The 25,832-nt window shown below is 34.2% G+C and overlaps 1 protein-coding gene across 1 annotated transcript; it reads left to right on the top strand.

Annotated features, from left to right (window-relative positions):
- The first annotated feature begins 1,972 nt into the window (after positions 1-1,972).
- Positions 1,973-7,970, top strand: LOC110612584. Its single transcript, XM_043955606.1, has 5 exons — positions 1,973-2,068; positions 3,653-3,894; positions 5,073-5,230; positions 6,285-6,712; positions 7,084-7,970. The coding sequence occupies exons 1-5, from the start codon at positions 1,973-1,975 to the stop codon at positions 7,147-7,149; spliced, it is 990 nt and encodes a 329-aa protein (XP_043811541.1). The 3' UTR covers positions 7,150-7,970.
- Positions 7,971-25,832: the final 17,862 nt, after the last annotated feature.

Raw genomic sequence — 25,832 nt, 5'->3', positions numbered from 1 at the left:
TTCAAATGAATTGAATTTTTTTTAAATTTTTGTGTTTGATAAAAATATGAAAATTCAAATTTTTGTGAGAATTATTTGAATTTACAGTAAAATTTATTAAAATTATAAAAAATTTAGAAAAAATAATTTCAATTAAAATTATTTGTATTAAAATTACTTAACTAGCCTTGAGAACTCCATTTTCCTTTCCTTTCCTTGTATTTCTTATTTTTTGTAATTTTAACTTCAAATTTATTTATGTTTTGTTACTTAATAACTTTATTTGTAGAATTTAATTTAATTTAATGTTAAGTATTAATTATTAAAAATTTATTTATATTATTTTTAATTTTTTATAAAAGGTTTTCCATCTTAATTTAAACTTTTTAATGGTAAAAAAAATTATGTAAAGTTAGCTATTAAATATTATAAAAATATTAATAATGATGTTCAAAAATATTTTTAATATGATAAAAATAATTGTTATTTATAAAATAAATATTTATATTGAGATCATGAACATGTTCTTTTATTTATAAAAAATAAATTTTAATTGAAAAAATTAATTCAATTCACAAGAGTAACTACAGTTATAAAAGTTTCATATTATATTAACCATAATCAACAAAGAACTATATTATAGTTAATAAATAAATTTTAATTCTATATTTTTTTTTATTTTTGCCAATTCAACCGACTATGCATTACATATTAGCAGAAATTAATATAAAAAATAATAATAAATTATAATATTAACAATTTTCACTATTTAAAATTTTCAAATGAAAAAAAAAATGATTAAATTAAAATCTAAATAAATTCCATTAATATCGTCTAAATAATATAATAAATTTATTAAAAATTATACAAAATAAAAAAATATCATTGGATGTTATTTTTCTCCAAATCAACAATATTTAAATTTTATTTGTAAATTGATTCTGATTCGATCTGTGCATACTCAATCCCAAAAACAAATTGAGTAAAAAAATCTATTTTAAAAAAAAATCTAAATTTTTTATTTAAATTTTAAAAAATACCGATAATTTTGAACTGTCCACTGACTTAAGCCTGCTTTGACAGTACTAAACACAATCCTTGGCTGTCTGGATATCTAACATTGAAGTGATTACGAAATGTTAAGCTTCTTTTGCTTAACATTTAAATTAGTATTTTTTACTAATTTATTTAAATTAGTAAAACCTTTAAAATAAATTTTACTAATTTAAATGGTACATCCACCATATCAAGTGTTATTTATATATTTTAACTTTTGTTAAAATTCACATAAGTATATTTGTAATTCTATTTAATTATATACTCCAAAGATATATAACACTTATAGTCTTAATTAATCCTTACTTTAAAATATAAATCCATACTTCAAATGAATCCTAAATCTATGTATTTTTAAATTTTAAATTTTAAATTTTAAATTAGGAATTATGATAGTGATATTACATAACAAACAAGATTCACCCTCTTTTTAACACGTGAGTCTCAACACAAAGTTACCATCATGAAACACAGTTTAGCATATCCTCATTACGCTTGCGATTATGGAATTCCCGACCAATTAGCCGATGAAGATCCCTTCCCAACGAACTGGCCACATCATCGCTAGATTATTAGAAAATGCTATATTTTTCTTTATCTTTTTACAATATAAAAGGAGAAGAATTACAGAGGCAAATATAGTTATTCTCTCACACACAAAAGTTCTAAGCAATATATTACATTCGCTCTCTTTTTCAGTATACTGACTTGAGTATCGGAGTGGCTGTCATGGGCACTCATCACTTCATATTCTCTTTTTTGTAGTTCTACCCAATCACAACATCGTTCCATTTCGGTCACGTCAATAATCTAATTTCTACAATATCATATGGTTCCATTGCTGAAAAATCCTTTGAATCCTCTCTATTCATTTGGATTACAACCGATCTCCTACTCTTTCTCCCATGGAAGACATCTCTCTCTTTCTACTTTCAAAATGGCCGGTAATTCGCGAACTGCTGCTAATATCGCCACCAACGAGGGTGTCATTATTTCTTCCGCCCCTGACAATGGACAAAATACGCTCCCAATGGTTAATGAAGTGGACCTTAATAATTTAAATAACAAACAGATGCTCCAATACATCTAAAGATTGCAGGCTACTTTTGGGCAGTAGAAGGCACGAGAGGAGGCATTGCATATGACTGTCGAAAGAAGGGAGAAAACCTCTGTAGATACCCTAAGGGTTCGGACAAAAGTGGTTAAAAGGCAGCCTAAGGGAAAGGCCGAATCCGAAGATGAATCAGGTGAAAATCCGAAAGGCATCGATTGGAAGCTAATACAGACCGTGCAAAGATACTAAAAGGAACAAGGAAGAGTTTGGCTTAGATGGCGCCTCACCTCTTTCGAAAGAAATTTTAGCAGAAACCTTTTCAACTAAGTTCAAACTGCCTAACTTGAACAAATATGATGGAAAAGCCACCTGACAATCTTTAGGACAACCATTGAGTTTCAGGATGTCAACAACTTTGTATTATACCGAGTGTTTCCATCAACACTCACAGGTTTAGCTTATAAATAGTATCAACATCTGAATCTAGGTCTAATTCAAAACTTTATATAATTTGCTATGCTGTTTAAATAATAATTTATTACGTGTATACCTCCTAAAAAATATTCCTCTAACTTGCGGAAGATCCACCAAGGAGATGGCGAGTCTTTAAGGAGTTTTATCCCACGGTTCAATGTTTAAGCCATATAGGTAGAAGAATTAAATCACGAACTTATATCTTAATATAGATCGAGAAAAATGACAAAGAGATTAGTGGCTGCCCAAACTCAATCTTGAAAAAACAGAGAAACGATGACATGTAGCAATTAGCCTTGGACTTTACGGCAGATTGGACTGACCCTAACTTTTGCTGCCGACGTCCAATAGAGACCCACGATAGATTTTCGGAAAGGGAATTTCGAGATGCATGACTTTCAAAAGTATGACGAGGGCCGCAGGCCTATCACAAAGTCCGATATGGAAATTCCATTGTTTAGGGGTCAATTTTGTATTTTAATTATTTTTTTAGATATTTTGGGTATTTTCATAATTTTGCATATTAGGGTTTTGTTTTCTATTATAAATAGTCTCCCTTGGCTATTAGAAACTCACTTTTCAATCTTTGAGGAATTTCAATAAGACTTTTAGTCTTCCAGCCTATCTTTTCTCTTATTTCGACTTAGCTAAATAATATTGGTTAAAACTCCTGACGGAATCTAAATAGTCTTTTATCAAACGACATAGGACCAAGTACTACCATTTTCACGAAAATCATGATCATACATACGACAAAAGAGTGTCGGCAACTAAAAAATGAGATTGAGAGGTAAATAAGGGACGACCCGATGGAAATCAAGGAACATTGCTCCAACTCATGGTTTTCATTATGAGAATGGAAATCAAGGAACATTGCGATTTTCATTGGTGCAATCTAACAACCTCATGAAGTTATATCCTCAACCCTAAACTTTCACAAGGAATTAAGAGATTGCAATCTAAAAGATACTATGGAGCCAGAAACTAAATAGGCACATTCTCCTTTCTGGTCACCTCCTCTTACCACTATAAACAAAGTAAATTTTAATGTTACTACTGATTTAGTTAATGCCTGTAGTGCGCTAGCAGTTGTGGTTCGGGATTTTAGTGGCAATATTGTGGATTGGTCATACAAACCTATGTTATATCTCTGATCCTCCTACAACTGAGTTGCTAGCTTACAGGGAAGCGCTCAATTTATTGTCAGCTCAAGGGTTTTCTAAAGCTATCATTGATGGTGATTGCCTTCAATTGATTCAAGGTTTGCAGGGTGCTCTTGTTTATATTCAGATTCAGAACAGTGTATATGACATCAATTGCTTGAGTTCCCAGTTTGAGTCCATCTGTTTCAAGTTTATTAAAAGGGAAGGGAACAAGCTAGCACATGTCTTAGCACAGAATATCGTATATTTGTCCTTATACTTTTCACTAAGATCAAATAAGCCTATTTTAAAAAAATTATTGCATGTACCTGGATATACAAGTGTATTTGTATACCAACCAATAAAAAATTATGTGTCATGGTTACATCCATGGATGTATACGCCCTAATGCACGGACGAATTTCCCCCTCACTTTTGTCTTTCACCGTCTCTCTACTCACATACCCAACTATCATTCGAAGCATTACTAATTCTTAGGACTCGTTCGAACTCTCTATGGATTCTGGTTCGGCTCCTGATTCTCATGCTGCCTTTAGCACTTGTGGGACTCCATTGTCACGTAAGGGTTTTTTTTTTAACTTTCTTTTCTTGATTTTCCTTTAAAAAAGATTTGGGTTCTTCAATTTTCATTTTAATTGATGTTAAAGTGTTCAATGTCTTTGTATATTTTGGTCTAACAAAATTAAAAAATAATTATGAGTCATGATTTCACATTTGCCCTTCTATTTGAGAAATACTGCAAGTTGATGCGAAAATGGAATTATTTTTGTAATGGTTTCTTACCAACCAAACACACTTCTCATAACTTAAAATTTTAATATTTTGCACAGCTGAGACACTGTAGGAGTAATTTGAGAGACTAATTAGCAGTTTTTAAAATTTCATAGATGTTTTAAAAGATTTTTTGAAAACTGAAGAATTAATTAATTTTTTTTATACCATAAAAATTAAAAAGTAAATTTTTCAAGAGAAAATATATACATATTTATGTTTTTGAGGAACATATTTTTAAGTATCACATTAATTAAAAAAAAAAAAAAGTATACCTGAAGAGCTATTGAAGGTCACAATGGATTTTCCCTTAAATTAAAGAAGGGGGTTCTTAGGTTTTAACTTTTCCACATTGACTACAAATAAACTGTATTCAGAGGTTTTCTGTGCTGGTGGTTGTAATTGGTACTCCTGATCTCTTCTTGTTAACTTTTTTTCTTTTTTTGTTGTGATGCAATATTTTCTTGAAAATTTGTTTTTATTTGTTGTTCGTTAGGTGTTTGCTTATTTTTCCCAAAGGAAACAATGTGGTCCTGAAAATTTATTTTTTTTCTTTTTTATTTATTGTCCGGCAGGTGTTTGCTTCTTTTCCCCAAAGGAAACAATGTGAATCATTTGTCAATATACTTGGATGTTGCTGATTCAACAAGTTTGCCACAAGGATGGATTAGAGATGCAAAAATTAGCTTTGCAGTTAAAAATCAACTCAACAATAGTTTGACAGTCGGAGAAGGTACTCTGATTCAGCATAATTAAGCTATATAACCACACATATCTTATATCTTACCTATTTAATATTTATCTATCCTTATCAAAATAAGTCATGACCAAATCTGTGTTTATTAATGATGTTCAATTCAGCCCATTTTATTTTTTTGTCAAATTAGTTTACAAGTTAAAATTTAAGCTTAATTTAGCCTAAAAATAAAAAAGCTAGTCAATTTATTTTGGCCTTGTTTAGAGTGATTAAACAATATGAATAGTAACTATAAACATTTAAGAGACTAAGACAAGTTAACTAACATCTTTTTGACTGAAGAACTAAAGATTTATATTTTACAAAATATAGATATGTTTTAATTAGTTTTTTTCTTAGAAAAAATAAGGACTATTTAGTTAATTTGGATAAATTTCAGCAAGCGTTTAAACAATGTACTCTTCTTTTATGATAAACCCATACTGCTCAATCTCCCCCGCTTTGCACAAACCCAGCAAGCTCTCCATTTGCTACCCACACCTTTCATTCCGTTATAAGAAGCCTCTCTATTTCCTTCCATTCAGTTGAAACGGTACCATCTCTCAAATTAAGTTGTCCTTGATACAACACCACCTTTTTTTTCTCCCCCAAGAACTCCACCATATTCTTGACACCTTTGATTACATCTTCGTGCCATTCAGGCACAGCCTTCACCAAATTGCTGCATTAATGAAAAACTATAGATTCATTGGCACATAATTCCTTCTGCTTCTTCTTTGGCTACAGAATTTGGTAACGAGCTTAGTCTTCTAAGTTGCTTTTCTTTTGTGGAGTCAAACAAGGGGGCTAATCCTGTCATGTTATGCAGCAAATTGAAGAATTTTTATTGCATTTGCTTCTCCAGCCCAAGTCTCCATTTGAGAATCACTTCCAGTGTCTTCTAATAAGCTTCCACTAATTCACCCTTTCGTCTCACATCAATTAAAAAAAAAAAAGAGAGAACACTTTGATCACAATTATCCTCTTTGTAAATCATAATTGGAATGTCTAAGAATGCTTCTAACATTGTTTTGCCTTTTATATTTTGTAGACACACGACATGTATTCCAAGCATTGGCAAAAGATTGGGGTTTCAAATCTTTCATTCCTCTTGGCAAAATAAAAGATTCTGCAGAAGGGTATCTTGTGGGCAATATGCTTCTTGTTGAAGTGGAGGTTCTTGTTCACAGTATCCAGCATTACTCCAGGCTGGACCCTACAAAGGAAGTAGCAAGGAATGAAACAAAACCATCTGAGCCAGTGATTGCACCACAAACAAACCAAGTTCCTTTATTACAAAACAAAGTAGTTGATACTAAAGCAAATGTTGTATCAACAACTGTTATTGAAGCTCCTTTAACAACTAAACCTCTGAACCAGACTATAGAAGGCATTCAAACTGGTATTCCCACCAATGATAAAGAGGTTATCAAGTCTTCACCACCTCCTTCAATGATTGCTGAGACTATTCCTTTAATGGTAATTCTGTTCTTTTTATGTATTGCATATATAAGGTTATGCAGTATATATTAGGTTTAACAACTTTTAAGTTTTAGCATCATAAACACTAAAAGCAATGTTCAATAATAATATCAGATGGTGTTATTTGCTGATCTTCATTCACATTAATTTATAAGTTTTTTAATAGCAAGGAGAACCTCCTCGGATGGTAGCTTAGAAAAAGTTTATTCAAAAAGTACTGATTCTTCCCATTTTATATATTATATAGAATAGGCATTGATGACTCCACCTTCTATTACACTGCTCAAGTTGCAAACTGTAGATTTTTTGGTCACCTAAAACCGATATTTTAATGTTTGATAGACATGTTTCTTTTGTTGGCATGGTAGGATCATCCCTTTGAGCCTAGAAAACCTTCCCCAAATGTGCATACAATATACAAGGGTCTACTATAGAACTTGCAAGCAAGACTAGAACTTTGAGCAGTGAAATCTCCATGTCAAACCAAGCACCTAAACTTGATGTTCAGCAACAAAAAGAAACATTAAAAGGGTTTTTTAATATGTCATTAGAGGCTATACAACTAGCTAATGCCTATAGCAATATTGAGGGAATTATCGTTACACTCATTCAACACAGTGACAATTTGAGTGAGAAGATAATTCTGGAAGACCTTCTCTCTCACCTGGCAGAATTTGGAGAGAGTGTTCCTGTGGCTATAAACACTGCAGAAACTGCGCAAGCTCGCAGAACATCTCTGTCAGGAAAAAACTGTTGTTCTTGATGCAAAATTGGCATAAAGGCATGAGGAGCTAAGTTACAAGGAGGCTGAATTCTCAAGACTTTCAAAAGAAGAAGAAAAACTAGAGGCTGAAATTCAACTCTTAATTACCCAGAAGGAAGATATTGTTGCTCATAAGAAGTCTGTTTTGGTTGAGTTGGAGAAATCCAATAATGAAGCTTCCAAAGATTTAGAAGAATGGAAAAATCTGGAAAGTGAAATCAAGCAGGCTAATGTGGATTGGCTTGGAGCTAAAGAGAAACTAGCATTAGCTAATGTTCGTTGGAAGCTATACAAGGAGGATTTGGTTCTTGGAAAGCTTAACATTTCGTAAGCACTTCCATGTTGTTTCTGGGATTTCTTATATCATATTAATTCTCTCTTATTTTATCAATCCTTGCTTTTATTTCTATTTTAAGTCTTGTCTTGCCAAAATCTAAGTCAAATGCCACTGATTAGTTATTGATTACATTTTTTTTTATTACAAGTTGATTATACTCTCATCTCTTAATTTTATGACCATAATTACATTAACATGCATCACTTTTTTTTTTTAGATAACAAAAGTTATTTATTTGTCTCCTAATTTATGGGAGAGAAATTCACATTTTAAATAAATGTTAAGTGCTTTTTGCTATTGCGATTCTCAATTTTTTTAGGATATAGGAGAAAAAAAAAACAAAGTTGCAACATCAAATAGCATTTAAGATAGTATTTGAAGTTTTGACTAAAGAGTAACTAAAGAGTGACTAATAGAAGCAGCAAAAGGCAATATAGTTTGTCACTGTATTGTCAAGCATAATTTGTGGTATATTTTAAAATTGCAATTTATGTATTACGAATCTGTAATTTTATCTCAGGGCTTGTGCAATCAACAACATTATTGATTATCAAGCCGCGCTGACAATTTGTTGGTATAATTCTGCAATAATATTTTTCTTTAAAAATAATATATTTTTCTTACCTTTGGTGTTAAAGTAGAAAATTCAAAGAAAAAGAGAATTTATTAAGTATATAATTAAGAGCGATCTCATGATTATAGATTATTGATTGAAAAATTACAATCACACGACATTCTAATAGAATGAAAGTTGGTTATATTAATGAATTATGTATTAGCTATGAAATACTTTGAGCTCAATGATGTGGTTTTTACTTATTTTTATGAATTTTCTGTTTTATTATGATTGCGTGCGCATAATCATTGAATGATTGAATGATTGAAAATAGGAAAGGTTTTTGAGATATTAATGTGGATAATGATGTATTATAATATATCCATTATGATCCTACTAGAATAAATTATTAGTATTTGGTATATGAAAGGAGTATATGACTAAACAATATATCATCGCCATAGTTCGCACTTAATAATTTATTTAGCACGACATTTATGAAAGATATAACGAAAGAATTTGTTTATTTCAATTTATATGAATTTATATCATTTAATCATCATGTCAAGTGAGAGAATATAAGAATTTATCCATAATTAAAAATTTTTATTAGCTATTGGCTAAAATTGTATAAAGTGGTATAATATTAAAAAATATGTACGTTAAGTAAAATAAATATTATTTATTTATTGATAGACGTACTAGATTGAGTCAAGAATTATATATAATTAGCTCTCTTTTTTTATGATAAGTTTTACGCATGTACTTTCTATGGCTAAGAGAAACGAGAGTTTGCTTCTTTTAAAAAAACTTCTATTACTAAAGTTTATATAAAATCAATAAGGTTTAATAGAGAAAAATCAGTTTATTCAAATTCAAAAATGAATCTATTTATCATAAAGAGATTCGTTAGAATTCGATATATTTTCGAATTGGCTCAAATTAATTTAACTTGATGTACTCTTTTTTATTTTTGTGAGATTTAATTTGTTCAAAATATATTATTGAAATATTAGATAAATCAGATATTCGTGCTAAATAATTTAAAGAATAATTTTATAATTCTTCCTATATTTGGAAGTTGGTCTCGACCTCCTTATGATTTTGTTAAAATGAAGATTGATGTAGGGATTGCTTGATCTGGTATGGTTAGATTAAGTTGGTTTTTCGCAATGAGGATGGCATTTCATACTGGCTGCATTTAATAGTGGAGCTTAATTTTATAAATTTATGTGTTAAGTTGGATTGTTTAAGAGTTATCGCGCAATAATTTTAGAAATATATAAAATCTATTTATTGTATAAAGTGATTATATAAAACAATTTTTATTCGGAAATTATTAAATTATTTATATTTTTATATTATTAAATTATTTATATTTTTTATAATAATTTAATCTTTAATTTAAAATTGAAATATTTATCAAAAATTATATTTTTATCAAAATTAATAATATATAAATAATTTAAATTGAAGATTAGGAAATAAGGAGTTGACCAGATTATTGGAAATGAGAGTTTAAATTATTAAACGATTACTAATTAATAACACATGTTAATAAACTTCATTAATGAAAATTTACATAACAGAACTTTCGAACCATGTTTCTCTCTGTGGTTCCTTTATAATTCGATACTCTCGTCTTTCCTTTTCTTTAAACTTAACTTTTTCTTTCCCTTTATCCATGAAAGATGATCTGCGTCAATTGACTATCGATGAAAAAAAAGATATTGTTATCCCTGTTAAGAGCTCTAGAGATATTTTGATTGTCACTCATGATTTCTGTATGGTAGGAATATTTCTCATATACAATCCAATATAAATTTATGGCGGCAATCCTCGGACAATTAATGTATTAAAGGATTTGATTTCTAGTTACAAGCTGAACATTTTATTTTTGATGGAAATAAAAACTCTTAGTTCTCGTATGAATTTTTTTTCATAATTTTTTACATTTTAATGATTGCTTCTGAGTCAATAGATAAGACTGAGAGGAGGCTTTTTGTAATCTGAAATTTTATTGATTCGTTTGTTTCGGAAGGTAATATTCAATGAAGGTTTACTAATTATTATGAGTTTCTGGAATCGCAACGACGATATCAGTCTTGAAATCTTATTCAAGTTCGTAGAAACTCTCTTCCGTAACTTTATTCGGGAGACTTTAATTATTTGATTTATACTCGAGAGTGAGAAAGAAGAAAGAGTATTTTTACCAAATTATATTATGTAGGGATTTAGACAGGCACTTGAGGAGTATTTTTGCCAAATTATCTGGTTTGATTTTGAATGATTGTAAATTTTTGTTAGACTCTAAAACTGATATTTTTGTTAGATGAGTTTATCGTAATGATACTCTAACTATTCATATTTTGGCTAGAGAATTTATCAGACATAATCGTCTCTCTATTTGCGATAATATCACTCTTTGTATGATAGAATTTTATTAATACAATCAATAGTTTTGCTATAAAAAAAATAAACATCATTAATTATAGAATAATTTTATTATTTAAAAAATATATACCATTAAATTATTATTAGTTCAATCTTAATTTCAATAAATATTTATTTAAATATTTTTAAAATTTTTTTAGTTTCAATTTTAATTTCATATACTTATCTCATTCATTCATCAAAATAAAAATCAATATAAATATATTTATTTTAAATTAATTTATATTAAATTACAATTGATCATTTTAATGATTTTCAATTTTTTATATATTGTATAATTATATTTTAAAATAGTTGAATTTAAAAAAAAATATTTTATTAGATAAAATCATTATTTGGCATTTACAAAAAAATTATTTTTGAATATTAAAAAAAAACTTGTAATTTATTTTTTCTTTTTTTAATCTTTTCATGGGATGTTTATATGAAAAAAAAAAATTATATATTTTGAACTCAAAATATATATATATTTTTTTAGTTACAGTTTATATGAACATTACACAAAATATTTGAAAAATTAAATTAAATACAGATAAAAATAAAACCAATCTAATAGTAAAAAAATTATTTAACCTTTTAAATTTTATTTAAATAAATATATCAAATCAAATATGTAATAACATAAATTCCATAAATTATAAAAACTTAAGCCCAACATAAACCTAAATTAGCTATACACGTAAATTAGAGATTAAGAAAACAGTACAAATAATATTTTTGAAAATTGAAAAGCTAACCATACAATTGGAATATGAAATTGAAAGGCTAATATCTATTATGAATTTTAATTAAATTTTACTAATTATTATGACCACAACTCAATCACATTCAAATAAATAATAATTATCTACTATTATTTTAATATTATAATAATTATTTTTGATATTTTTAAATAATATTTAAGTCTGTTATTTTAATAATCGTACATAAAATTTTAATTTTTTTAATTATCATATATATATGAATATCAAAACCTATAAATTTAATAGTAGATATATTAAAATTTTAATATTATTATATTTTATATTTTTTGAAATTTTTTTAATTAATTAAAATTAATATAAAATATAATATTATCATTCATATTGCAAAACAATATAAAAAGATGTTTTATTCATATGATAACTTTAATTAAATTTAACCGTAATTGTTATATCTTATTTGATATATAATAATATGTTATTATAAAAAGTCTAAACTACAAATATCATTATTTATGTACTTAATTAATTATTAATAAATAAATTCTCCCATATATATTTACAAAAACATTTAATTTCATATTTTTTAAATATTTAAAAATTTACTTTTATATTAATTTTATTATATGATATAATTTTATAATAATCATATTATAGCATAATATTAAATAATTTATACTAATCTACTTATACTATATATATATATATATATATATATATATATATATAAAATAAAATTACCATCTAATTTATATTCTTACTTTAAAACATTTAATATTATTATATTTTATATATCTCTTTGAATTTTTTTAACTAATTAAGATTAATATAAAATATAATATTATCATTTATTTTTAAAATTAAATTTTAAAAATTAAAATTATCAACTATTTAAATAATTAAATATGATTGTAAATAATTTAAAAGTTTAAGGGTATTATGGACCATCTCATTATTTTTCACCTTCCACTTATATATATATATAGATAGATAGATAGATAGATAGATAGATAGATAGATAGATAGATAGATAGAGTATAAATCTGTTAATATATTTTATTTTTTAAATTAAAATTAAATAATAAAAATAAATAAATAAATAATTTTTACAAATTTTTTTAAATATAAATTATTTTCACAAACAAGCAGAAATTTATATTCTAAAATTTTATAAAACAGCAAAATTAATTTCATTTTATTTTATGAAAGTAACTTTCTCATAATAGTAAATAGAAAAAATTATTTTTTAATCATTAAGATATGATATAATTAATGAATTAATCTCCCTAATTTTAGAATATCAACACTTTAATATTTAAAATTTAATTCCATTAAAATCTAAAATTTTTCCATCAAAAATTTTTATTAAGGTTAATAATTTACACTTAATGGAGAATAAATATAATCTTAAAAACACTTTTATCAATAATAAAATAAAAAAAATTACTATTTAGTTTTTATAATATGGAGAAACTCGCTATTTAGTCCATTAATTTTAAAAAACATATTAAAACATTCTTGACGTTTTAAAAAAGTTTACTAGTCAATCCCTCTGTTAATTTTGTCATTAAGCATTTTACTATTTAGTCTCTATAGTTTTAAAAAACTTATTAGGTGATCCCTTCAATTATTAAAAAATTTACTAATTAGTCCATCTGTATCAAGATATTTTAAATTTCTTTTTTATAATACTTAAAGGCTAAAATTAATAGAAGGACTAACTAGTAGACTTTTTAAAATGTCAAAACATTTTAATGCATTTTTTAAATAGCAAGTAGTGATCGATAATGAACAGCATTACAAAAATAACTTTTATTAAATTTTAATTTTTTATTTTTAATAATTTAAATTTTATATATTTTTATTTTTATTATATTTGTTGAGTTTGAATATTGAATTTATTAAAATTTTTATTTATTTATGGATATTGAATTTGAGATTTTCCTTCTTGATTTTGACGGAATTAAATTTCAGAGGTTAAAGCGTTAGGTTCAAAAAGTAGAGGGACAAATCTGTTAATTATATTATATCTCAGAGATGAAAAAATATTTTTTTCCTTTGATTTTTATTATATTTATTGAGTTTGAATCTTTAATATATTGAAATCTTTATTTATTTGTGGAGATTGGTTTGAAATTTTCATTTTATTGCTTTAATTTATAAATGAGATTTTATTGATTTGATTATTTGATTGGGAGATTTATAAATTTGCAGAAATTAAATTTTAAGAACTAAAGTGTTGATTTTTAAAAAGGATAATTTGATCATTTTTATTATCCTTAACGGTGATTTTTTACGGAAAAATATTTAATTTTAATGAATCAAACTTTAGAAATTGAAGTATTGGATCTTTAAAATAGAAAACGAAAAAGTTTTTTTTTTTTTCAGTAAATAATAAATGAGATCATTCCTAAATTTTTCTTAAATAAGCTATTTATGATGTAATGGTTCATATTTAATTGTTATGATTTTTTTTAATTTTAAAGTTTTTTTATTTGTAGAAAATAATTTGTATTTAAAAAATATTTTCTAATAAAATCATTTTTTTATTATTTAATTTTAATTTAAAAAATAAAATATATATATAAATTTATATATAAAGGTCTTAATAAGACTCTAAAAATGTATAAAATAATTTTATATTTTTTACTTCAGGTTCGAGCCTTCTCTCTTGTCTGTTCTTTCTAGCAAACTTTTAAAGTGTGTCGTGACTTATTAATTTCTCGATTTTATCTTTTCGGCTGTTAGCACTCTGAGAAGAAATGAAGACATTAATGATCAAAAAATGATTACAATTGTACAATCCGTTAATCTAAGCTCCTGCTTCTACTATTTATACAACTCTTAACTAATCCAGAATCTTCCATTCTAACTAACTATTAAAACAGAATTGGCACTAAATTTGGCTCATAAATTAAACAGCTGTTTTGAAACACTTCATTGCTAAGTAACTTGAGAGAAATTAGTTGTAACTCCTTTGGAGAGAAGTCCACTTGAGAGAAGTATAAAATAACAGCAAATAAGTTCTAGAAGTTGCTGGAAGCTACCGGAAGCTGCTGTTGTTGCTGTCATTGCCACATTGCTAAAGTTACTGCAGTTTATATATTAACAGCCCCCTCTCAAGCTTGGGATGGGAAAATATGAACCATTCCTAGCTTGGAAACAAGAAATTTGAATGCAGCAGCAGGAAGAACCTTGGTAAACATATCTGCTATCTGAAATTTTGATGGAACATGAGAAGTAGTGATGAATCCAGCTTTTAATTTCTCTCTAACAATATGGCAGTCAATATCCAAGTGTTTTGTTCTCTTATGAAACACTGGATTTACCGCAATATGCATGGCAGCAAGATTATCACATTTCAAAGGAATTGGCAAGTGTAAAGGGACTTGAAGATCCTGTAAAACGTAACTAATCCACTGAAGTTCACAAACTGTAGTTGCCATTGATCTATATTCTGCTTCAGCAGATGATCTACTAACAGTTGCTTGTTTCTTGGTTTTCCAAGAAACTAAAGAATCTCCAAGAAACACACAATAGCCTGTAACCAACTTCCGGGTTATGGTGCATGTGGCCCAATCTGCATCACAATATGCAATTAACTGTAAACTTGATTCAACTGGATAATAGAGACCATGCGACAGTGTCCCTTTGAGGTACTTTAGTAAATGCAGTGCTGATTTCAAATTATCAGAACAAGGGCTCTGCATAAATTGTGTAAGCTGTTGAACACCTTGAGCTATATCAGGCCTTGTTAAACTCAAATAAATCAACCTGCCAACTAGCCTTCTATACATTTCTGGATTATCAATTGGAGCCCTCATTTCAGGAACAAGTTTCAAGCCTTGTATTAAAGGTGTACAAACAGCTTTGCAATCTAACATATCAGCCTCAGAAAGCATATCAGTAATGAACTTTTTCTGGGAAATAAACATGCCATGTTGTGATCTTGCAATCTCAATTCCAAGAAAAAACTTTGCTGAACCAAGATCTTTTATAGTAAAAGTCTTGTCTAGAAACTGTTTGACATCATCAATTAAATGTTCATTTGGTCCGGTCAACAATATATCATCAACATAGACTAATAAAGCCAGAAATTGATCTCCATTACCTTTAATAAACAGGCAATTATCATGAGTGGACTGCACAAAGCCAATTTCTGCTATAGTAGCAGTAAACATTTTGTTCCATTGTCTGCCTACTTGTTTCAGGCCATAAAGGGACTTATTAAGCTTACAATACTGACCCGGCAAAGCTTTAGCATAACCCTCCGGTGGCACCATATATATTTCTTCATCAAGCTCACCATGAAGATAAGCATTGTTAACATCAAGTTGATGTAAATGCCAGTTTAAGCTTGTACAAACAGCAAGTAATAGTCTGACAGTTACTAACTTTGCCACTGGAGAATAAGTTTCTGTGTAATCAAGTCCCAACAACTATGTAAATCCTTTGGCCACTAACCTGGCTTTGAATTTATCAATTGATCCATCTGGCTTGTACTTAATTCTGTATACCCATTTGCTACCAATAGGTTTCTTGTTTTTAGGTAAGGCAGACATTATCCAAGTTTTATTTTTCTCCAGGGCATCAAGTTCCATTTGCATGGCATTGATCCAATTAATTTCTTTTGTAGCTTGCTTGTAAGAACAAGGTTCCTGGATTTGAGACACTTGTGCCTGGAAAGCATTATAAGAAGTGGAAAAAATAATATGGGGAGGATAAGCGTTAGCAGAATTTACAGAATTACAGACAGTAAAGGCAGCATTGCTGTTGGATATATTGGAAGGAATAATAAAATCAGTTAACCATTTTGGTGTTTGTTTTACTCTTGTGCTTCTCCTAACTGGTTGGGATAGTGAAGACTCAGGCATAGTAATTTCTGTAGATAAAGGTTCTAACTCAATATTTGGTTCAACAGGAGTTGAATTATGTATTGGTGATGACAAACCCATGGATGGGGTTGGAGAAGATAAGGATATATCAAAGACGTTTGCATTGGGAATTTGATCTGTAAGAGGATTGAAAGAAGGTTCAATAGGAATAGAGGAAGAATGTATAGCCATTTCATCTACTATACATTCAGGCAAACAGAAGTCTGTAACAGATGAAGGGTTAGTGAGATGAAAGGAAAACACATTTTCATGAAATCTAACATCTCTAGAAATGTAAATTTGTTTAGTATGAAGATTATACAGTTTGTATCCTTTCTGTTGTGGACCATAGCCCAATAGGACACTTGGTAGACCTCTGACATAAAATTTTGTTTTGCCAGGAGACAGATTTGTGGCAAAACATAAACTTCCTATAACTCTCAGATAATCAAGTTTGGGTTTATGACCATGAACTAACTCATATGGACTTTTCCATTTTAAAATTTCCGATGGTAGTCTATTAATCAAATGTGTGGCAGTTAAAAGAGTTTCTGACCAAAAATGTGAAGGAAACTTGGATTGAAACATTAAGGACCTTGCCACTTGTAGCAAATGCTTGTGTTTCCTTTCAACAACTCCATTTTGCTGTGGAGTATATATGCATGTCCTTTGGTGTCTAATACCTTTAGAACTAAACAAGGAAAAACAGTCATTGCTTAAGAATTCAGAACCATTATCTGTTCTGACAGTTTTGACATGAGTTTTGAACTGATTTTCAATAAGAGCAAGGAAATGGGTTAACACAGAAGATACTTGAGTTTTGGAATTTAACATATAGGTCCAAGTGAACCTAGAATGATCATCAACAATGGTGAACATATAATATGCACCTGTCACAGATTTAATTCTATATGGTCCCCATAGATCCATATATAACAATTCAAAGATAGTGAGAGAATGTTCAACTTTGGAGGGAAACACAAGTCTTTCTTGTTTAGCCATTGGGCAAACAGTACAAGGAAGTACATCACTGCTAATGATGGGTACAACAGATAAATGCCTCATTTTATTGGTAGAAGGATGCCCTAATCTGCTATGCCAAAGTTGAAACAAGTGAGGTTCATGTGCTGTACAAGCATTATTTACTTTTGTAATGGAAAAGGACTGTTTGTTGATATGATATAACCTACCAACAACTAATCCAACATCAATTTCTTCTTTACTCTGCAAATCCTGCAACACACAGTGGTCAGGATATTGAGTAACAAAGATTTTACAGGTAAAGGCATGGTAATTCACAAACAAAAGATTGCAATGAAAATCTGTGATGTAAAGTGTATTGAACAAGGTAATTCTAGGTGAAAGTTGAATGGTTCCAATGTGGGTAATAAGTTTTGTTCTTCCATCTGGTAGTCTGACATGTCTAGGTGTTTTTAGCTTGGAAATGGAATCAAAAAGGGCAAGGTCACCAGACATATGGTGTAATACCCGGCTAGACTCCGGTATCGGAATCCCTACCGTCCGGTGGGACCTCGGATGTCGGAAACCTCTAGAAGGGTAAAACTATGATTTTATGAAATGTTTTCATGTATTTCATGCTTTTAAGTAAGAAATTAAATGAGTTTTTGCATGAAAATCCTTGGAGGAAAACCCAGGTTCGGCCGCCGAACTTCGAAGTTCGGCCGCCGAACATGCATGCGTTTTGGAGGTACGTTAGGCCCTCGAAAGCATAAGTGAGGGAAGTCAAGGTTCGGCCGCCGAACCTCATGTTCGGCCGCTGAACATTTGCATGGATGCGGAGGCACATTCGGCCCCCGAACGTGGTCTGGCCAGCCACTATAAAAAGGTCCCTTAGTCGAAAATGGGCGAGCTTTTTCTCCCCATTTCGGCCAAGGTGAGCATTCCGCTATCCTTCCCCAATCTTGAGTTTTTCTTCCTTTTTCCCTGATCTTTACAAGTTTATAACTTTGTTTTTGAAGATCTTGGAGCTTAGAACGAGTTTTGGAGCTTGGAGACCAAAAGTTGGAACTTCTCCCATCTCCAAGTTTAGATCTCCTCAACCCTCGATCTTCAAGAGGTAAGGGCCGATCTTAAGCTCAATGTATGATTTAAACAAGTTTTATGAAGTTTTAAGGGGTAGAATGCATGTTAGGGTATATGTTAAACCTATGGGTTTTTTTGATGATTTTTTTGAACAATGTAGCTTGATTGTGTGTGATTGAAGTGTTGTAGATGGGGTATATACATGTTTGAGGCCCCTAGGAACTTGTATGCATGCTTTGGTTGAACAATATGCATGTTTGGAAGGTTTGGAGGCGAAATGTGCTAAGGGAGCCAAGTTTCTGCCCTTTGGCAGAAACCAGGTTCGGCAGCCGAAGGTACTTTCGGCCGCCGAACATGGCTGGGGAGGCAGGCCTTTCGGCTGCCGAAGTTGCCCCCGAAAAGAGACTTTCGTCTCTGTCTGGCACTTTCGGCCGCCGAAGGTGCCGCCGAACCTACCTGAGTTTCGTCTCTGTCCAGGACTTTCGGCCGCCGAAGGTGCCGCCGAAAGTGCCCTGTTCAGCCATTTCTTGCATGTTTTCATGTGATGTTTTCAGGATGTTTTAGGGGGTCTTTGGGGAGTATTTTAGAGTCATGTTCATGTATGTTGGTGCCTCATTTGAGTCCACCTGTGTAGGTTCGGACCCGAGGAACCGAGACCCCAGGTTGTGAGATAGTCGTTCAGAGTTCGTTGTTAAAGCTTCAGTTACCTGTGAGTGGAACAACCCCTTAAGCTTTAAAGTAAATGAATAAATGAATGAATCATAAAGCATTGCCCATGCATCATTATGCCATGAGATATATTAGGTTGTTTACATTAGAATTCACGAATATGTTGCATTGCATACTTTGTTGTTGATGTGGATGAATGTTGAATGATCCATTAGCCCTTGTATGTCATGATAGCCTATGTGAGTCCAGGTGTGCCTGCTACGGCTCTACGCCCCTGGCACTATGACAGATTATGGAAGTCCGGGTGTGCCTGCTACGGCTCTACGCCCCTGGCATGTATAAGTAAGAAAGATAGGGGCTAAATGGTGACAAGTTCATCCTTGTTGTGAAATGTTTGTGTTATGGCGCATACATGAAAGCATGAATAAGAAAAAGAAAGAAAAAGTTAATGATAATAATAATAATAAAATGAATAATAATATACCTAAAAATGGAGGAATTAAAACAAATGTTTTTAGTTTCTGCTCACTGGGCTCTAGTAGCTCACCCCACTCCCTTTATCCCCAGAGTTGCAGATACAGGATAGATCAAGAAGTCGGCTAGAGTGAAGTCAAGTCATGTATGTTGTAATAGATAGTAGTGGACATGAATATGATGTAATGAGTAATTATGACCATGTAATGTAATGAATGATTTGATGATGTATTGAGGATTATAGTAGTGTTTGACCTAGAGGTGTGTGAATCCCCATTATGTACAGAGTGTTTAATGAGTAATAATGTTAATGACCATGATTATCCAAGCTGATATGTATGATGATGATACCCCATTGGAGTATTTGATGAGGACTCCAGTGTGGGGTTTATGTATGTTTTTTGTGCATGCACAGGTTTTGCTTGGATAAGAGAAAAGAAAAATTTTTACAGATCATGTATATGTTGTTATGTATGGGATTCCACAGGTTTACAGGAGGTATGTAGGCTTGCTACGGGTCCCGGCGGCCTTAAGCCGATCTGGATCCTAGCGCCGGTAACGGGTCGGATTTCCGGGTCGTTACAGAGTGGTATCAGAGCCCTAGGTTCATATGATCGGACCTAGAGTGTCGGGCTCATAGATGTTCTAGAAGGTCAAGCACACTAGGAAAATCATGTCCACTAGGATAGGATGTAGAGTCCTGTCTATATGATGATATGATATGCCATGATGATATGCATGTGCATAAATGCTATGATGTGATGCTATGTATGTGATGAGGGTTCATGTGTTTCCACATGAACCATATGATGCTAATGATTGCTTGTGCTATGTGTTGTTTTTCAGAAGATAGAATGAGAGGAACTCGTCGATCTGCACGATTGACTGGAGTGCCACCTCAGGACGAGGGCGCTGATGCCCGTCCTTCAGCTTTGCCAAGGGCAATGTCCAGTAGGTCCAACAGAGACAGAGTAGCTAGAGACCCTAGAAGGTCTTTGGATCTGGGTAGAAGCAGATCAGTAAGGGGAACAGTGCAGGGAGGAATGTCTGAGGATATGGAAGTAGATCAGAGGAGGGATGGCAGTCTCGGTGTGAGCATGCCGGAAGAGGGCATGGGAGAATTAGAAGGAGGCACTCAGGCCTCGAGTTATGTCCAGCCACATCACTACCCACCCTATTCACACCATCCAGGGTATTCGATGGGAGGTACATCGGATTACCCCAGTTTTAGCCCTTATCCTCCACATATGCCATACCCACCTTACTACCCACCATACTCTCAGTACCCCATGTACCCACCTCCACCTCCCTATACCAGTACAGCAAACCCTACCCCAGGGGATGTTGTACCTCCACCACCACCAGTACCTACTGTCCCGGAAACACAAGTACCCAAACCTACCTCATCTGGAGGGAGCAAGGTCAAGATGACCGATTATATGAAGCTGGGTGCTCCCCAGTTTGAAACCGGTGATGATCCGTTCGTGTACTTGGAGCGGGTCAAGGCAATTACAGATGAGATAGGGGCTGACGACAGTAGAGCCATTCAGATGGCCGGGTTCACGTTTAAGTGCAAGAAGGCACGGGAATGGTTCAAGAATTATGTGAACCCGAGAGTGGACAGCATGAATTGGGAAGAGTTTGCAAACGAGTTTGCAGGATGGGCTTTCCCTGATAGTTCAAGGGAATTGAAGATGATAGAATTCGAGCAGTTGAGGCAAACTGATGACATGAGTGTAGACGAGTACACAGACAGGTTCCTGGAGTTGTTGCCATATGCTGGGCTGAATTTGGACACAGATCAAAAGAAGTCAAGGAGATATATTATGAGGCTGCACTCCAGGTATTCCTCTTTGGTACAGTCAGCAGAGAGGGAGAGTTTCCATGCCATAGTGGATATGGCTAGGAGAATGGAGGCTAGTGCTATCGTTGAGGGGAAGGTAAAACAGTCAGTGGCACAGTCTTCTGGTTCCAAGACCCCAGGTGGGGAAAGGTTAGACTCTTCTTCTCTGAGTGCAGCAGTTGCAGGCAGTAAGAAGTGGGACAGAGGCCACAGAAAATCTAAGAAGAATAAGTTCTGGAACAAGATCAAGTCAGGTCTGGGTTTAGGCAGTGGCTCAAGCTCTGGCGCAGAGGTTACAGCATGTATGAGATGTGGGAGACCACACAAGGGAGTATGTCTGGCAGGGACAAACACATGTTTCAGGTGCGGACAAGCGGGTCATTTGGCTCGAGATTGTCCTAGAGCAGCCTTTGCAGCACCGTCTCAGCAGACCACCTCCGGCAGTGTGGTGCAGCCAGTAGCTCCAGCCGCAACACAGGCCAGTGGCAGAGGCAGAGGGAGAGGGTCAGCCTCTTCATCAGCAGGATACAGAGGTGAAGGTCCATCAGCTCCGGCACGGATCTTCACTATGACTCAGCAGGAGGCCAGCACATCCAACACCGTGGTGGCAGGTAATCTCATCATTGGTTGTTCTGATGTGTATGCCTTAATGGACCCGGGTGCATCTCATTCTTTTGTTGCTCCGAGAGTCGTGGAGAGGGTAGGATTGATGGTCTCTGGGTTAGAGTGTCCCCTATGGGTCAGTGGACCCAAGTGTGACCCGTCAGTGGCAGAGGCAGTCTGCCAATGTAGTCCAGTTTTCATAGAGGGAAGATGCCTTTCCGCCGACCTTGTGGTTCTAGATTTGACAGATTTTGACGTCATTCTAGGGATGGATTGGTTATCGACCCATGGTGCTACCTTGGACTGTAGAGACAAGGTAGTCAGATTCAGAGATCAGGATGGGTCAGAGGTCGTCTTCAGAGGAGACAAGAGGGGTACACCTAGAGGTCTGATCTCAGCTCTTCAGGCTCGTAGGTTGCTTAGGAGGGGATGTCAGGGGTTTCTAGCTCATGTGAGGGAGTCAGATAGTCATGTCAGAGAGCCCGCCTCAGTGCCTGTGGTGAGTGAGTTCTTAGATGTTTTCCCAGACGAGCTGCCAGGGTTACCACCTGCTAGGGAGATAGAGTTCGAGATTGAATTAATGCCTGGTACCAGACCGATCTCTATCCCTCCCTACAGGATGGCACCAGCTGAATTGAAGGAACTGAAGGAACAGTTGCAAGAGCTGGTAGATAAGGGTTTCATCCGACCGAGTACTTCACCTTGGGGTGCTCCGGTTTTGTTTGTGAGGAAGAAGGATGGATCCCTCAGACTTTGTATCGACTACAGACAGTTGAACAAGGTCACTACCAAGAACAAGTACCCTTTGCCGAGGATCGACGATCTATTCGACCAGCTAGCAGGAGCAGGTTGTTTCTCCAAAATAGATCTGAGATCAGGGTACCATCAGTTGAGGATAAGGAATGAAGATGTACCGAAGACAGCTTTCAGGACCAGGTATGGGCACTATGAGTTCCTTGTGATGCCGTTTGGGTTGACCAACGCCCCTGCAGCATTCATGGACCTCATGAACAGAGTATTCAGTCAGTATCTGGATCACTTCGTTATTGTCTTCATAGATGATATCTTAGTGTATTCCAGGAATGCAGAGGAGCATGCCCATCACCTGAGGACAGTTTTGCAGACCTTGAGAGAGCATGGCTTGTATGCCAAGTTCTCCAAGTGTGAGTTTTGGCTTAGGAGCATTTCATTCTTGGGGCACATTGTGTCGGAACAGGGTATTGAAGTAGACCCCAAGAAGGTAGAGGCTGTAGCTAACTGGCCTAGACCCACCACAGTGACCGAGATCAAGAGTTTTCTGGGTTTAGCAGGTTACTACAGGAGGTTCGTTCAGGACTTCTCAAAGATTGCTGCTCCTATGACCAAATTGACAAAGAAGAATCAGAAGTTCATATGGACCGATCAGTGTGAGGAAAGCTTTGAGGAGCTTAAGAGGAGGTTGACTTCAGCACCGGTGTTAGCTCTGCCAAAAAGTGATGATGACTTCTCAGTATATTGTGATGCGTCCCGTGTGGGACTGGGTTGTGTGCTAATGCAAAATGAGAGGGTGATCGCTTATGCTTCTAGGCAGCTGAAGAAGCATGAGCTGAATTACCCCACACACGATCTTGAGATGGCAGCAGTCATCTTTGCACTCAAGATGTGGAGGCATTACCTCTATGGGGTAAAATGTGAGATCTTCACAGATCATAAGAGCCTGCAGCACATCTTGAGTCAGAGAGATTTGAATTTGAGGCAGAGGAGATGGGTAGAGCTGTTGAGTGACTATGATTGCAAGATTCAGTACCATCCGGGTAAGGCGAATGTTGTGGCAGACGCCCTAAGCCGGAAATCACTCGGCAGTCTATCCCACATTTCAGCAGAGAGGAGGCCGGTGGTGAAGGAGTTCCACAGACTTATGAGTGAGGGATTACAGTTGGAGTTGTCTGGCACAGGTGCCTTAGTGGCTCAGATGAGAGTGACACCCGTGTTTCTGGAGCAGGTAGCTCAGAAACAGCATGAGGACCCAGAGTTGGTCAGGATAGCCAGAACGGTTCAGTCAGGCCAGAGTAATGAGTTCAAGTTTGATGATAAGGGGATCCTCCGCTACGGGAACAGATTATGTGTGCCAGATGACATTGGTCTGAAGGGAGATATTATGGGGGAAGCCCATAATACCAGGTATAGTGTTCACCCTGGGGCCACCAAGATGTATCAGGATCTGAAGAGAGTGTATTGGTGGCCAGCTATGAAGAAGGACGTGGCACTGTTCGTGTCAGCCTGCGATGTGTGTCAGAGGGTGAAACTAGAGCATCAGAAGCCGGCTGGAATGTTGAACCCACTACCGATTCCAGAGTGGAAATGGGAGAATATAGCTATGGACTTCGTAGTGGGGTTACCGGCGACGTCCAACAGATTGGACTCCATATGGGTGATTGTGGACAGACTCACCAAATCTGCTCACTTCATCCCTGTCAGGAGTGGTTACTCTGTGGACAAGTTGGCGCAGGTGTACGTAGATGAGATTGTCAGACTGCATGGGGTCCCGGTATCTATAGTGTCAGATAGAGGGCCCCAGTTCACCTCCAGGTTTTGGCGGAGTCTGCAGAACGCTATGGGTACCAGATTAGACTTCAGTACTGCCTTCCACCCACAGACAGACGGACAGTCAGAGAGGACCATCCAAACAATAGAGGATATGCTCAGAATGTGTGTGCTAGATTTTGGTGGTTCTTGGAGGCAGCATCTACCTTTGGTGGAGTTTGCCTACAATAACAGCTATCATGCTAGCATAGGGATGGCTCCATATGAAGCTTTGTATGGGAGGAAGTGCAGATCACCTATCTGCTGGGAGGAAGTAGGAGAGAGGACTCTTGCGGGTCCGGAGTTAGTAGAGCTTACCAGCAGGGTAGTACCCATAATCAGAGAGAGGATCAAGACTGCCGCTAGTCGGCAGAAGAGTTATGCAGATATCCGCAGAAGACAACTAGAGTTTCAGGAGGGGGATTTGGTTTTGCTCAAGGTGTCTCCTATGAAAGGAGTGGTTCGGTTCGGGAAGAAGGGTAAGTTAGCTCCACGGTACATCGGTCCTTTCGAGGTACTTCAGAGGGTCGGTAATGTGTCGTACAAGCTAGACTTGCCTGCTTCGATGGAGAGAATCCATCCGGTTTTCCATGTTTCTCTGTTACGGAAGTACGTGTCAGATCCGAGCAAGGTTCTTAGTGAGCCTGATGTAGAGATCCAAGAGGATCTCACCTATGTAGAGCAGCCAGTGCGGATTCTTGACACCCAGATCAGAAAGCTGAGGAACAAGGAAATCCCGATGGTAAAGGTCCTTTGGAACCACCACAACTTAGAGGAATGCACCTGGGAGACCCGGGAGTCTATGCTCCAGCAATACCCCCATCTGTTTTGAGGTGAGTGTTAATTGTTTTGAGTGTCTGTATGTATGCTATGCTGTATGTTATGTTTATGCCATGTTGATGCCATGCCTTGTATGTTAGTTGAGGAACATTCGGGGACGAATGTTCTTAAGGGGGGGAGAATGTAATACCCGGCTAGACTCCGGTATCGGAATCCCTACCGTCCGGTGGGACCTCGAATGTCGGAAACCTCTAGAAGGGTAAAACTATGATTTTATGAAATGTTTTCATGTATTTCATGCTTTTAAGTAAGAAATTAAATGAGTTTTTGCATGAAAATCCTTGGAGGAAAACCCAGGTTCGGCCGCCGAACTTCGAAGTTCGGCCGCCGAACATGCATGCGTTTTGGAGGTACGTTAGGCCCCCGAAAGCATAAGTGAGGGAAGTCAAGGTTCGGCC

The sequence above is a fragment of the Manihot esculenta genome, chromosome 4 (assembly GCF_001659605.2).
Source record: "Manihot esculenta cultivar AM560-2 chromosome 4, M.esculenta_v8, whole genome shotgun sequence".
Classification (NCBI taxonomy): domain Eukaryota; kingdom Viridiplantae; phylum Streptophyta; class Magnoliopsida; order Malpighiales; family Euphorbiaceae; genus Manihot; species Manihot esculenta.
This window is presented reverse-complemented; position numbering and strand designations above follow the sequence as displayed.

Bases quoted from the DNA above. Each gene is read 5' to 3' on its own strand.
- LOC110612584 (XM_043955606.1), top strand. From the start codon at position 1,973: ATGGCCGGTAATTCGCGAACTGCTGCTAATATCGCCACCAACGAGGGT. The intron at 3,895-5,072 runs GTTTGAGTCCAT...ATTGTCCGGCAG, and splicing joins ATCAATTGCTTGAGTTCCCA to GTGTTTGCTTCTTTTCCCCA. The intron at 6,713-7,083 runs GTAATTCTGTTC...TTGGCATGGTAG, and splicing joins CTGAGACTATTCCTTTAATG to GATCATCCCTTTGAGCCTAG.